The following is a 14,692-nucleotide window of genomic DNA, read 5'->3' as shown; positions in this document are numbered from 1 at the left end:
GCGTTCAGTATTGAGTATTCAACTGCCAAATACTGGGGTTGTTTTTTTAAATCCGAATACGTTGTGATGAAATAATTGTTATCATGTGCTATAATATTCAGCAATATTACTTTAAAAAGTATGTATTTGTAACTTCGTATATGATTAACTGAAGATATATTAATTACTGGAAGTAAGATTACGAATTGCTCACCTAATTAAAGATGATTAAGTTATTGTTAATAATTTGTTGAGATTTGTACGACGAATTTTGCTCAGTTGTGTTAGAGTTGTTGGAGAGGCTCAACGTCCTGTCTGGTTATTGTATATACTTTATTTTAATTGCCATATACTAATAAGTGAGGTTAATAAGCATGTGGATTAATATTGTTTTTTTATATACATCCGCAATGATGACGCATTTGTTAACAAAAATTGGCACCGGAAGCTCGTCCTGAATCGTTATTGGCTGTTCACATATTTCAACTGATTGGCTCATTCTTCCAGTCCACTGATTGATTGAAAAATTCAGTCTACAGATTCACTGAATGGCTGATTAATCCAGTCTACAGGTTGGCTCATGTTTGCAGTCCCCTTATCCCTTATCCTTCAGTCCCAGTTATCTTTTTAATGATACAATATACACTAAAGTACAGATTTTCAAAAATTCTAGCGTTATTTTGCTACCAGATTGTATGTGTAGACTTGACTCCAGTGTAGAATCCAGTCTACAGGTTGGCTCGTGTTTTCAGTCCCCTTATCTATTAGTCCCAGTTATCTTTTTAATGATATATTATAAAAAAGTACAGATTTTCCAAATTCTACCGTTATTTCGGTCCCAGAGTGTGTAGACTTGACTCTTGTCTGTCGTTGTAACATATTTGTCACATGTTACTCATGTCTCTCATGTATGATTTTGTATAATATTCAGCTGGAAAATGTAACACGCTTCCCAGTTAGAACAGTTTGCCTCTGGTTGACTGTACATGAACAGTTAAAACATTTTTATATTTATTTGATTGTAAATGTGTTCACTGTGAATAACTGTGGCGATGTTAGCTCAACGATACAAGATTTAATTTCTGTTGCAGAATAATGAACCAAAATTTATTTAATGTATAACAAAATGAATAAACAATCTCGAATTGATGAATCAGGCTGCATTCATAATAATAATTTATTTTGTTATGAGGAAGAGGTCTTTAATTAATAACTAGCATGCCTTATGATGTGATGTGTGGCATGTTGCTGGTCTCATGCCACATGATGCTGTGGCATGCCACACGATGTTGTGGCATGTTGCTGGTCTGGCATGCCATACGATGTTGTGGCATGTTGCTGGTCTGGCATGCCACATGATGTTGTGGCATGTTGCTGGTCTAGCATGCCACACGATGTTAAGGCATGTTGCTGGTCTGGTGTGATGGCGGTCACTGCACGCACGCGTGATGGCGGTCACTGCACGCACGCGTGATGGCGGTCACTGCACGCATGTGTGATGGCGGTCACTGCACGCATGCGTGATGGCGGTCACTGCACGTATGCGTGATGGCGGTCACTGCACGCACGCGTGATGGCGGTCGCTGCACGCACGCGTGATGGTGGTCACTGCACGCACGCGTGATGGCGGTCACTGCACGCACGCGTGATGGCGGTCACTGCACGCATGCGTGATGTCAGCATACTTCAGTTCCACCGTATCATCACGATGACATTATTTCCATACAAAATTTTTAGATGTATCGAATCACATTGTATCAAAAGAGGTAATATTTTAAAAATTAGTGAAGACAAAAGTGCAGGTTCTCAAATAGGCTGATACGTATAAATTGTACAAAAAGCTGTGAAAATTCGGAATTGAAACTTTTTTTATGCGGTAAATCATTGCGATCTTGCAGAAATCGCATTTTTGTCTTTCAATGGCAGTTAAGAAAGTGCAGGTTCTCAAATTGGATAACACGTTTAAATTGTAGAAAAAACTGTGAAAATTCGGAATTGAAACTTTTTCTGCATAGTAAATTATTGCGATCTTACAGCAATCGCATTTTTGTCTTAAAATGGCAGTTAAGGAACGAAGCCTAGAATTCCCACTGAATCGAAATCATTTAAAGTTTATCAAAAGAGTGAGTGGCTTTCGAAGGGTATCATTAAAATAATAACTATCGAAAAGTGTTATCGTAAAAACGGCTATTGCATGCTTACAAAAAAGTACCCATCGCAAGGTATTATCGTACGGCTGAAACGTAATACCAATATATTTTTGGTCTACGATGATGTAAATTACCATATGAATGCTCAGTTATTCTACTATGTCTTAATCGTAACATTTATTATGAAAATAAGGATCTGTAACCTGAACATAATTCAAGATGAAGAAAAAGGCAAGCTCCAGTTAAATGAACAATCCAGAGCAAGCTAGACCTTAACTTAAATAATAATATATTCTCTTTGACTTATTATGGTGGCTATGGACTTTCATCTGTTTGAAGGGCCTTAGTTGGAATTTCTGATTCATCACTGCTAAGACATCCAGAATCCGAAGATAAGGATGACACTTTTCGATGATGAGTTGAGTAACTAGAGCCACTTTGGTCGTAGCTATCTGAACTACCATCCAAGTTCCTAGATGAAGCATCTGTTTTGGTCCCCGTGGGCGGAGTGGGGTCAGTAATAGGTATGTTAGGTCGCTCGGTAAGCATATTCGACGGCGTTTTGTATAGCTCATCTTCTTCTATTTTGAGGCCGTCGAGACTGAAAGGTGAATTGTAGAAAGATTTCAAACTGTCTCTTGGTAAGTCTGCCGAAACTCTTGAAGGATGGTTCGATGGTAGGAATGGCACTCCAGGAAGATGGTTGTTTTGAATTTGACTTGTAGGAGAACGAGGAGAAAGAGAAATGTAGGAAAACGAAGTAACAGTTCTGTTATCATCACTAGGCGAAGGCGTGTTTGCATACAACGCAGCTGAACATAGCGAAGGTGTCGGGGTCACGTTTTCATACACAGAGGAAGAAGGTTCTTCGGGTTGAGTCACGTTTTGATAAAGTGGAGCCAGCGAAAGGTCAGTCCGTTCTTCCAGATAGCAGAAGCTGGAATTAGTTTGCAAACTTCTAGGAAGAGTTCTACTCATGCGATTGTTTGTAGGTGGAAAGTCCTTACTTAAGGCCTCGGCCAGCAAGAACGGATGTTCGAGGTCTAGTGGCTCAACGGATTTCAAAGAAGACCGACATTTACCAGTCAAAGAAGTCTCAAATTTCATTAATTTATCTGCAGCTGTGGCCTTCTGAGCCGGTGGGTCCACATTTTCGTATTGGTTTTCATTTGAGCATTGAGGACTAGAATCAAAACCATCCGAAGTCTTCAGCAAGTCTACATTAAGTTCTGCACTGAACTTTTTAATGTCAACTACATATTCTGCATCTGAATTTATGGCGAGTGGCATGTTTTGATAAACAAGCCTTCTGGGAGAATTAGGGAAAGATTCGTTAGCTTCAGAGTCATATGAGTCTTCTTCCAAAATTGGTTCCATTATTGAAATCTCGTACTTGCTGGTCAGGGTAGTCAGTGAAAATATCTTTTCCTCGCCATCTTCCTTGTCATCTTCAATATCTTGTGGACAGGTAAAATCATACGATTCTGTGGCATTATCTGGATTGGTATCATCGTATGTATCTTCATTATCTGAATTCAGCTCTTCGTGAATCTCTTCACGAGAGTCTTGCGAAAGACCCTCGTACTTTTTAACAATGCGTGGAGATTCACATTCTTCGTCTGCTAGAGAATCTGCATCAAAAGAGTCTTCTTGATCTTCCACTTCATCGGAAGCGTTACCTGAATCTAAAGACTTTTGGTCCATTTCAGAAGTGGGCGTGTTGGCGAAATGATTTTCTTCGGTATTAATGCGAAGTTCGTTATTTGGTAGCAATGTTCCTATGGACTTGTAAGGCTCCTCAGCTTTTCCGTACATTTCTTCCACGATATCACTGCTTAACTTGGCGATTGTCAAATTTTCTGGCCTGTTAATGATAGAGATGGATACGCAAGACTCGTTTAAATACGAAATTTCGTTACAAGTCTCCTCGGATCTTACATGTTCACTATGAGTACAAAAATCTTCATTATCGTCTAACAATATATTTATGCTAGAAACTGAAGAACACTTCTTCAAATTAGGTTTCATGTCGTCATTAGATTTTTCCATCTCGGTATCGAATGAGGTATCTCGACTGACGCTGGAATCGTCACATACTTTGATTAGAATCGTGTTTCCTCGCATCTGAATTTCGTAATCTTCTTCTTCATCTGCATTACACAAATCAGCGATGCTGCACGCAGAGGTTAAACCAAGACTCGGTTTAGCAACGGGGCGAAATGTGCGAGTTGAGTTTCCTGAAGGTTCGAACGGCGCTTCGGTGATGGAAATGCTAGTTCTTCCTGGACGACTCTCATCTTCAACCATTGTGATGGTTGTGTTCAGGGATGGGGACAAATCTGTTTCGGCTTCTTCATCGGCGATTGAGTCATCAATGGGCTCATTTGACGTTAGAATGGCGCTATCTTCGATATCATGAAATATTACTTTTTTCAAATCTTCATTCAGCGGTCTTTCTCTGGGTGAAGATGAGTCTCCGATCAATTCATCATCAGAGTCCTGATTGCTGTCGTTTGTCGATGAATTGTGCTTCGAATTTTCCACTGCCTCTTCGAGAGTTTCATAGATGTTGATTGATCTTTGCCTCGTGAAATATTTCTCTCGTACTGCTCCTTTTTGGTCAACGAAAGTTTGTATTTTGCTCTCATTTGGTAAAGCCGAGACATTCTCCAAGCTATCGGACCAATCTCCTTTTATCGACACCGAATCTTCAGCGCCGGCTTCTTTCAATTCCTGCTTTTGGAAGTCGTCAAATGCATTAGCTTTATTCATATTTTGGATATAAGAATCACGATTTTTATCGATATCTTGTTCACTATCGTCGTCATCTTCGTTCAGTGTGATAGTTGCGTAGTGATCGTCCTCAGATTCAGCAACAGATTTGGGAGAATCAAAACGGTTACGAGAATGAACCTCGGCTTTGATAGCAACATCCTGAGAAACAGTTCCCTTAAAATTTAAAAACATTCTATTTTTTCGTGTCATTTTAGTTTCACTGGAGTATCCGTTGCTGCTGTTGCCATTGGAAGAGGAAGCAGAATCTCTTTCTTCGTCGCTGAAATCCAGATCCATTTTGTTGCTCATCAAATCCTCTATTTCAGAGTAAAGGTTCTCTGTGTCTTCGTCAAGACCATCGTCGTCCATGTCTGAGTCTTCAAGACCTAGACTGGTAGGAGCCGGACTGGAATTATCAGAAACTCTGCAGTATTCAATTCCGTCTTTCGAGGTTTTAATAAACTTGTAAGTTGTTAGACTTGGTTGAGAGTCATCAGGCGGAGTCACCAGAAGTTCACATGGTGTTGGAAGAGGTCGACTCCCGATTTTCTTTCCTCTCCTCAGAGAATTCAAACTGTGTTTCAAATTGATAATGGTTGTTGTTGTTTTTGTGCTCGTATCTGGAAGAGGCCTATTTTTCCTATTAATTTCCTGGACGAACGTGTTCTGTTTCGACAAAGATCTTTGCTTCTCGAAAAGTTTGGTGTTCGGGCACACGATCTGCTCGAACGAATGGCCCAGTCCATTGTTATCCCTGTATTTCTCTGAGATACTTTCTCGCTTCCTGGATTCTTTCATCTTGTTTATTTTGCTTGCCAGTCTACCAATGCTGGTGTCGGTGACGCTCTGGGTGAACATGGACCTACGTGGCTTGACGCGGTCCAGGGTGGAAAATGCCGACATGGATCTGCATGCCGGAACGTCCACGAATTTGTCGCTGAACGAACGTGTTAACGAACGCGATCGTTGATCCGTGACATGGTGGGTGACCTGATGGACACACGAATACGAAAATAGAAATTAATTCCAATGTTTTACTAGTTAGATGTTATTTTAGAATGAATTTGCACACTTACTGGTACGTTCCTGTCCGATATGAAAATTATTAAGTGTCAAGCGTTCATTAAGTATCTATTATTGATAACGCTGCTTTGTAAGATGATTACAAATTTATTGTTTATCTCAAGTTAATGAAGGCATGCATAATTTCTAATCGGAATTCATACATTAAAGTCCCTGCGCGTAAAAATCTTCTATTAACATCCAATCGTAAATTTCAATGTCAAACTTAATACCAATAGTCAACGTATTCGTAACCAGTCATTATTCATAAAAATTACATTTCCTAATGAAGATACATTGACATTCAAGACATTCAATATGCGTATATCCTCATAAAAATCATTATATTGAATATGGCATTCCCTTCCTCTTAAATTTCCCTGTAGAGTTACATGCAACTTTACTTCCTCACTTTAATTTGTCGTTGCCAGTCCGTAGCTTCGTCCTCGCAGTAGGATAAAGTCTTGAGGTAAATCGGGGACTTGGGGAAGAGGGGGTCGAGGATTGGGGAGAGCAGGAAGCTCGAGGACAAGTCCATTTCCATGAGGGTTGCCTCTGCCTGTGACGTCATCGTGCAGGCTACCACCACAGACTCCTTCTGACACCGCAGCAGCCGTAGGATGCCTGCGCAGTGATGGTAGGATTATAGGATATGTCTATGATCGACAAATTATTTTTTTTCGTCGATGAATGAATTTTAATACGGCGTTGATGAATGGATAATTATGCAGTGATGTTAGATTAAAATACGTCGGGGATCAACGAGTGATTATGCATGCAGTGATTGGTATTTTTTTACCTTATGACTCGATAGATAATTGTCAAATAATGTTAGAACTATAATATAATACGACATTAACAAACGGGTATGTAAGCAGTACAAAAGAAAAATAACACGTCATTTTTAACTATTTATTAAGAAGTAATATTAACAAAAATGAAAATTTAATGACGAAATGTCATTCAAAATGTTAACAAAAATAATTGTCAGAATCAATGGGTAGCTGTTGGCTTTGAATACTCTCAATGGTATGCGATAATTTAGTTAATTAATAAGAAGGCAGATCTTGAACAAGATTTTAAGCGAGATATTATTAACACTCCGATAAATCGGAATGAAGTTGTTCCCTTCATTGGAATATCGTTTAATAAAACCAAACTTTGTCATGGACAAGTAAACACAGTAGAAATATCTACGGCAATGCTAAGCCATATTCAAGTTGACATGATGTCCTTATGAAGGCTTGCATATAATTACTTGAAAAACCTTCTGCGTCTCTCATGTGGCGGCATGTGCTAAAAAGTTTTTTTGTTTTTAATTCATGCAGACGATATCAACGACACGTAAAATAACTCCATTTAAAATTTTCTCTGCACAATTGATATTGGGTGAAATATCGAACATATGGACGCAAAAAAATACAAAAGCTTTCCGACTTCAAAACAAATCAGTAAAAAATATTTCTAAGAACAGATGTGAACGCCGTAGTTTTACAGCTCTCTAGAAGCTGGTCGAGTAATAATAATGATTTTGTTATATATTTTGAAAAGGGAACAGGATACCATGATTGAGGTAAGGAAACATGAGAACCATCTACCCGGTCCGTGGCGACCGTTTTTAATTTATCACCAAACCAATTTACCCTTGATGCACCGAACCAATTTACCCTTGATGCACCAAACCAATTTACCCTTGATGCGCCATCTCAATTTACCCGGAGTCACCAAACTAAAAACTAAAATCCCACCCAATTTACCCCCGGACTCACTAACCAAATTTTTCCCGGATTCACCACCCAGTTTACCCCAGATACACCAGCCCAATTTACCCCTGATTCACCAACCCAATTTACCCCAGATTCACCACCCAATTTACCCCGCATTCACCACCCCAATTTACCCTGGATTCACCAACCAAATTTACCCCAGATTCACCACCCAATTTACCCCTGATTCACCAACCCACTTTACCCCAGATTCATCACCTAATTTACCCCGGATTTACCAAATAATTTCCCCCGGATTTACCACCCAATTTACCCGGGATTCACCAACTAAATTTACCCCGGATTCACCTCCCAATTTACCCGGGATTCACCACCCAATTTACCCCGGATTCACCAACCACTTTACCCCGGATTTACCAACCATTTTACCACGCATTCACCACCCCAATTTACCCCAGATTCACCTACCCTATTTAACCCTGATTCACCACCCCATTTTACTCCGGTTTCACCACCCAATTTACCCCGGATTCACCATCCCAGTTTACCCCAGATTCACCACCAATTTACCCCGGATCCACCACCCAATTTATCCCGGACTCACCAACCCAATTTACCCCTGATTCACCACCAACTTTCCATTCACCAACCAATTTACCCCGGATTCACCACCCCAATTTACCCCAGATTCACCAACCCAATTTACCCCGGATTCACCACCCCAATTTACCCCGGATTCACCACCCAATTTACCCCGGATTCACCACCCAATTTACCCCAGATTCACCACCCCAATTTACCCCGGATTCACCACCCAATTTACCCCAAGATTCACCACCCAATTTACCCCAGATTATTTACCCCGGATTCACCACCCAATTTACCCCAGACTCACCACCCAATTTACCCCTGATTCACCACCCACTTTACCCTGGATTTACCACCCAATTTACCCCCAGACTCACCGGTAAAGGCACATGGAGTGCGTGGCATATACCCACACACCAGTTTTACCGTCAGGGGTAACTGGAAAGCTCGCAGAAGGTGGGTCAAAAGGTAAACTTTATCCGTGTCACGAGTGTTCTTGTCAGCAGTGTGGTAAAATTTACCCACTGCGTTCACTGACACCAGCGCCATCTGGGGTAAGTGGTAAATTACCAGGTGATAAATGCAACGATTACCGCCCCGATATAAAGTCATTTAATTCGGTAATAAATTTTGCTCAATTAACAAGAGGTAAAAAGCTTGAAAGAGAAAGAAAAATTCGGTAATTAATAAAGTAGAAAATTAATATTGAGGATTAAAATAGCTTGAAAAATTAATAATTAAAATTTAAGTTTATAAATGGCTTAGTAGGAAACGGATATCACGCATAGACTGACAAAAGAATCAAAGTAATATCTTGAAAATAGAAATGAATCGAAAATATTATTATATATTTTTTTATTAAAAACTATTATTTATTTCAATTTAAATTTGAAGTTGTCAAAAGCCGTAATTAAGAAATTTTTTCTTTTTCATTAAACAAATTGAATGAATATCAATTATTTAAACATTTCGTATCGAAAAGAAAGCGTTCGTGGGTGATTACTAGCTCATCTGAGAATAAAATCAAGGAACACTAGTATAGAACTAAAATGTTTGAATCAATTTACCACATATTAACTTGTCCGAATAAGAGAAAGAGTGGCTTTAAAATTGAATGACTATTTTAATCACGATAGCAAGTATCCTGAAAATTATATATTATAATCACGATAGAAAATATCCTAACAATTTTGTAAAAACTGCAGTCGAGGGTGACGCCAGCAGCAGACGAATGCCAAAACTATGACTTTCTGGTCGTTTCATCATGAGAAGATCGTCAATAAAATGAAGAGAATTGCACTCGCAAAACCACGAGTCTTGTGACAATCTATATAAGCACTTATTACCTTATAGACGTTAAACATTGCAGAACATAAAGAATTTATACCTTACAGGCCCTATACAGACGAAATTATACATTACAGGCCCTACAGAAGTTTTACAATACAGGCCCTACAGAAGTTTTACAATACAGGCCCTACAGAAGTTATACATTACAGGCCCTACAGAAGTTATACANGGTGCTGGTAGTTAAGACAAAGTAGTTTACTAGTATGTACAAGCAAGCTACCTGGTGCTGGTAGTTAAGACAAAGTAGTTTACTAGTATGTACAAGCAGGCTACCTGGTGCTGGTAGTTAAGACAAAGTAGTTTACTAGTATGTACAAGCAAGCTACCTGGTGCTGGTAGTTAAGACAAAGTAGTTTACTAGTATGTACAAGCAAGCTACCTGGTGCTGGTAGTTAAGATCAACTAGTTTACTAGTATGTACAAGCAAGGTACCTGGTGCTGGTAGTTAAGACAAAGTAGTTTACTAGTATGTACAGGCAGGCTACCTGGTGCTGGTAGTTGAGACACTGCGCGAACTGCTCGCGCTGGTAGGAGACCACAGCTACCAGCTGCAGTACCTCCCCTCCCTGCACGGTGCCTTGGTGGTACTTAGCAGTACCTGAGGTATAGTAGGTAAACTTGGTTACTTACTTAGGTAAGTAGTTTGGTTACTTGCTTAGGTAAGTAATTTGGTTACTTGCTAAGTTAAGTAACTTGGTTACTTACTTCAGTAAGTAATTCGGTTATTTATTTAGGTAAATAATCTGGTTACTTACTTAGGTATAATTAACTTGGTTACCTACTTCGGTGAGTATGAGCTACACTCACTGCGCTGCCATCAGATAGACTAATAATATACGAGTATAGTAGATAATATAATAATATTTAAATTAATATATAATAGATTGATATAATTGAAGCATACATTAATTCGCATGTACGAAATTATATACAAATAATAGTTTGTTGACAAGAAAACTAACGGAAAAAATAAAAAATCCACTCAGAAGAAGAGAAATGAATATTTTTACTTTACAACTTCGCAAAAAAATTAAAATTCACACTCTCAAAAAGATATGAATTTTGCATTACTCAAAATTTCACGGGAAGCCCCACACACTCCCCCCCCCCCGACCTTCTCTAGTGGCGATGTAGGCTGGCAGGTCGTAGCGGGTGAGGAAGGCTGCAGGCCGCGTGCTGATGACCTCAGCGATGCTGGTGTAGGCCGTGGCGCTGCCTCCGCTGGCCTGCACCACACTGAACCAGCCTGCACCGCGATGAAGGTGATATCTTATTTCATGCGTGTATAATATACATTTGTTTATACGAAGCGGCGAGAAAATTAATGCAGTATAGGAAATCAAGAATTAAGATGAAAAGAATGAACTTAGTTAACGTAATTAAGGATTATGAACTAACATAAGAAGAATTAACTTAATTAAAGTAATTAAGGATGATGAATTAATGTAAGATGAATTAACGTAATTAAGGATGAAGAATTAACATAAGAAGAATAACAATAATTAACGTGGATCGAGAATTAACGTAAGAAGAAATAACTTACATAATTAGGGATCATGAACTAACATACGAAGAATTACCATAATTAATGTGGATCGAGAATTAAAATAAGAAGAATAAACTTAATTGACGTAATTAAGGATCATGAATTAACACAGGCCCCCAACTCTAGGGTGACACATCACCTACTCAACTATAGTACATTTAGTCACTTATCCATCTAGGGATACTAGACACTTACCCGTGTAGGTCTCCTACCCTACTGAAGAGAAATTTAGTCACTTATCCAGCTAGGGATACGAGACACGTACCCGTGTAGGACTCAGGCACGACCAGCGGCTGCCCCACGCTCATGTATGTGCCATCGGTGGCCACCCGCAGCGACTCCGCCCGTACCTGTGGGGAAGGGGGGGGGGGAGAGGTTTAAAATTAAAAATAAGTTGTTGATTTTGAAAAAAAATCACCGCGGCAAAAAATATTGAGTAAATAAATCAATTCTAGTTATGTTAAGAAATATGTCAGAAGAGGAAACAGGAATTAGAGATAAATTATTGATTTTGAAAAAATTTACCGCGGCAAAAAAATATTGAGTAAAAAATCCATTCTAGTTATGTTAAGAAATAAATGAGAAGAGGAAACAGGAATTAAGAGTTATTATTGATTTTGAAAACATTTACCGCGGCAAAATATTGAGTAAAAATATCACTTCTAGTTATGTTAAAAAAGAAATGAGAAGGGAACCACGACCTGAATTTCTGGAGTTGTGATGCACTTACAATTTGAAATGTGATTCTACGGGGCAATAATAAATATATGGTGCAAAGATAAATCATGATTGGTTATCGGGAAATGGACATCAGGAATGGGACCCAAAAATTACGATTGTGAATTGGAATTTGAATCATAAATACAGATTCTGATTCAGAAAGTGAGAAATTGGGATAAGAATCTAAAAATCACAATTGGCAATTAGGTTACTGATTCAGGTTTATGAATCAGTAGGAAAGGTCGGTTATAAAAAAATTAATATTACGAATCATATATCAGTACGAAGAGTCTTAAATACGAATTATGAATTATGAATTACAAATTAAATAATTATTACTATATTACTATTAAATATTAATTATATTATGAATTATTACTTGAATTATGATTTAAATGTATGAAGCTATAGCCAGGGAAGCCCCCGTACCTTGGGGGTGTGGGAGGTGCGGTAGAGCAGGAGGGGGCGGCGGGGGTCAACCCCAGAGGGGGTGGGGGTGGGTGCGTGTAGACGTACGGCCAAGGGGAGGCTGTAGCGTTGGAGCAGCGCCTTGGGGGTGTACGGCTGGCTGGAGGGGGATTTGTGGGGGAGAGTGGAGCTGGAGGGGGACTTGTGGGCTAGAGTGGAGCTAGAGGGGGACTTGAGGGGGTGTGTGGAGTTAGAGTGGGATTTAGGTGGGAAAGATGAATGGGATTTAGGATTAAACGTTGAGTTTGAGTGGGATTTTATGGGTGTCGAAGTGGGTGTCATGCTGAGGATGTGGGGCGTTGGGGAGACGAGGCCTCCCGACGAACGTGACGTCCCGCCTGACATCTGGGGAAGAAATATTTGCCATTAATGATTTGATGTTTTGTGCACTCATATATCGCTCTTATACAATAAATATTTGTGATGTAAATGTTAATGATATAAATATAAATAATGATAATGTTGATATAAATATTTTTGAATAAATGGCGCTGGCCGGTCCAGCAGAATTGCACTCGTATTCAATAATTGTAAACAAATATGTCATCATCAGACGAAAAAATGTCAAAATTGACAGGATTGTAATAAAATTGTGTGGAGAAAAATGTGTTCTTTTTTTTTCTCCACATAAAATAATATTTTATGTGACAAATAATAATTTGTCACATGAAATTATTGACAAATAATATTATTTGTATTGTAAAATTAAATTTGTAGAATGCAATATCCCGATGAATTAAGCCTGTTATCAGCAGGATTTAGAATTTTAAACATCATTAACTCAACGAAGAAAGTTCAAGCGAACGCACGTGCAGGATTTAAATTCACACACGAATGTCAACGACCGATATTCGTATCTGAGCGACGCGCGTGCGTGGACGGGTTTGTGAACGTGCTTACGAATGCTGGAACTTGCGTGAGGCACTTAACTAGAGCTAATGTGGTCAAGGTGAATTATTAAGCTAGGGCTATACTGTTTTGAGAATACAATGCCTAATCAAGCATTTAAATTATTTAAATAATTAAATGCATTTAAACATTATTTTCATTCAGATGATTCAAAATTTTGTAATAAAATTGATGCGTTAAAATTGTTTTTTAAGTTTTATGATTTAAACACACGTGATGCAATTGTTTGTTTTATGTTTTATGAGTTAAGTTTAATTTGTTGTTTTATTGTTTTTATTATCACATTATTATTATTGTTTTTATTATTACAATTGTTTATGTTTTATGATTTAAACACACGTGATGCAATTGTTTGTTTTATGTTTTATGAGTTAAGTTTAATTTGTTGTTTTATTGTTTTTATTATCACATTATTATTATTGTTTTTATTATTACAATTGTTTATGTTTTATGATTTAAACACACGTGACGCTATCCCCGCATTGGTCGCTGTCCCGTATAAATACAAATAATATCCTTCATTTTATTAGATCAGAAGCAGGGAATTGACGCGCGAACGAAAATGTATTCACATCCTGCAGAGAGTCGTAAATTTTGATATTTAAATACAAAATTTGTATAAAATATGCAGTCACGAAATTACATTACTTTGAGCAATTTTGTTGTGAAGCAAATCAGTGAATGCATTTGACTGTTGACAAAGCTCGAATTTTTCCCATATGAGAAATATTCGGCATTTTAACGTTTAAATTTATTTTTATATAAATATTTGTCAAACCTTGTTTATTGTAAGCATTTTGCCGCAATATATAGGGTCTGTTGGGGCGCGTATCCAGGATACCTATGGCACCGCAATATATAGGGGCTGTTGGGGCGCGTATCCAGGATACTTATGGCGCCGCAATATATAGGGGCTGTTGGGGCGCGTATCCAGCTGTTGGGTGTTCACGAAGATAATTCAAAGATAAAAAATACTTCTTCACATTCTGAAACAAAATTCGAATGTGTGTTTCAGGATCCATATAAAATGTTGGTGGTTCACGTTCCAATTTGAATGTTGGTTCGAACAGGTTTTTCTATTTAAGCAAACATTAATCTTATTTCCGATAACGGAATCCAGTATAAGAGGGATCTCAATCCGGACAAAAAAGGAAATCTTTAACTGATCCATTCGACTGGATGACTCGCGACGTAATCGAAAAACCCACAACGCGCGCTTCGTTTCCTTCCCGTCCGTAAAAAGCGAAAGTTACTCGCGCCTTCCGCGACCTCGCAGACCGGCGACCGCGACGCTCTGTTGCGTCGTGGCGACGAACATGGAAACGTCGCTACCAGGGACGTTAGACCGAGACGCGCTGTTGCGTTGTGGCGACAAACATGGAAACGCGTCGCTAAATGAACATGGAAACGTCGCAACC

General features: G+C 38.7%; 1 protein-coding gene across 1 annotated transcript; it reads right to left on the bottom strand.

The window, feature by feature from the left end:
• Positions 1-1,403: 1,403 nt before the first annotated feature.
• LOC108672151 lies at positions 1,404-12,706 on the bottom strand. Its single transcript, XM_018159777.2, has 7 exons — positions 12,327-12,706; positions 11,443-11,527; positions 10,746-10,877; positions 10,117-10,229; positions 8,659-8,830; positions 6,379-6,590; positions 1,404-5,894 (listed from the first exon to the last, which is right to left on the bottom strand). Exons 1-7 carry the CDS (start codon positions 12,645-12,647, stop codon positions 2,445-2,447), a joined length of 4,485 nt encoding a protein of 1,494 aa, XP_018015266.2. The 5' UTR covers positions 12,648-12,706; the 3' UTR covers positions 1,404-2,444.
• Between the last annotated feature and the right edge of the window lie 1,986 nt (positions 12,707-14,692).

This window comes from Hyalella azteca, unplaced genomic scaffold (genome assembly GCF_000764305.2).
Source record: "Hyalella azteca isolate HAZT.00-mixed unplaced genomic scaffold, Hazt_2.0.2 contig3150, whole genome shotgun sequence".
NCBI classification, from domain to species: Eukaryota; Metazoa; Arthropoda; class Malacostraca; order Amphipoda; family Hyalellidae; genus Hyalella; species Hyalella azteca.
Note: the sequence above shows the minus strand (reverse complement) of the source record. Positions and strands in the feature narration are given on the sequence as shown.

Excerpts from the sequence above, each read along its gene's own strand:
- LOC108672151 (XM_018159777.2), bottom strand. The coding sequence starts at position 12,647 with ATGACACCCACTTCGACACCCATAAAATCCCACTCAAACTCAACGTTT. Across the intron at positions 10,230-10,745 it reads CTACATCGCCACTAGAGAAG|GTACTGCTAAGTACCACCAA; the intron begins GTCGGGGGGGGG and ends ACTATACCTCAG. Across the intron at positions 6,591-8,658 it reads CACTCCATGTGCCTTTACCG|GCATCCTACGGCTGCTGCGG; the intron begins GTGAGTCTGGGG and ends ATCACTGCGCAG.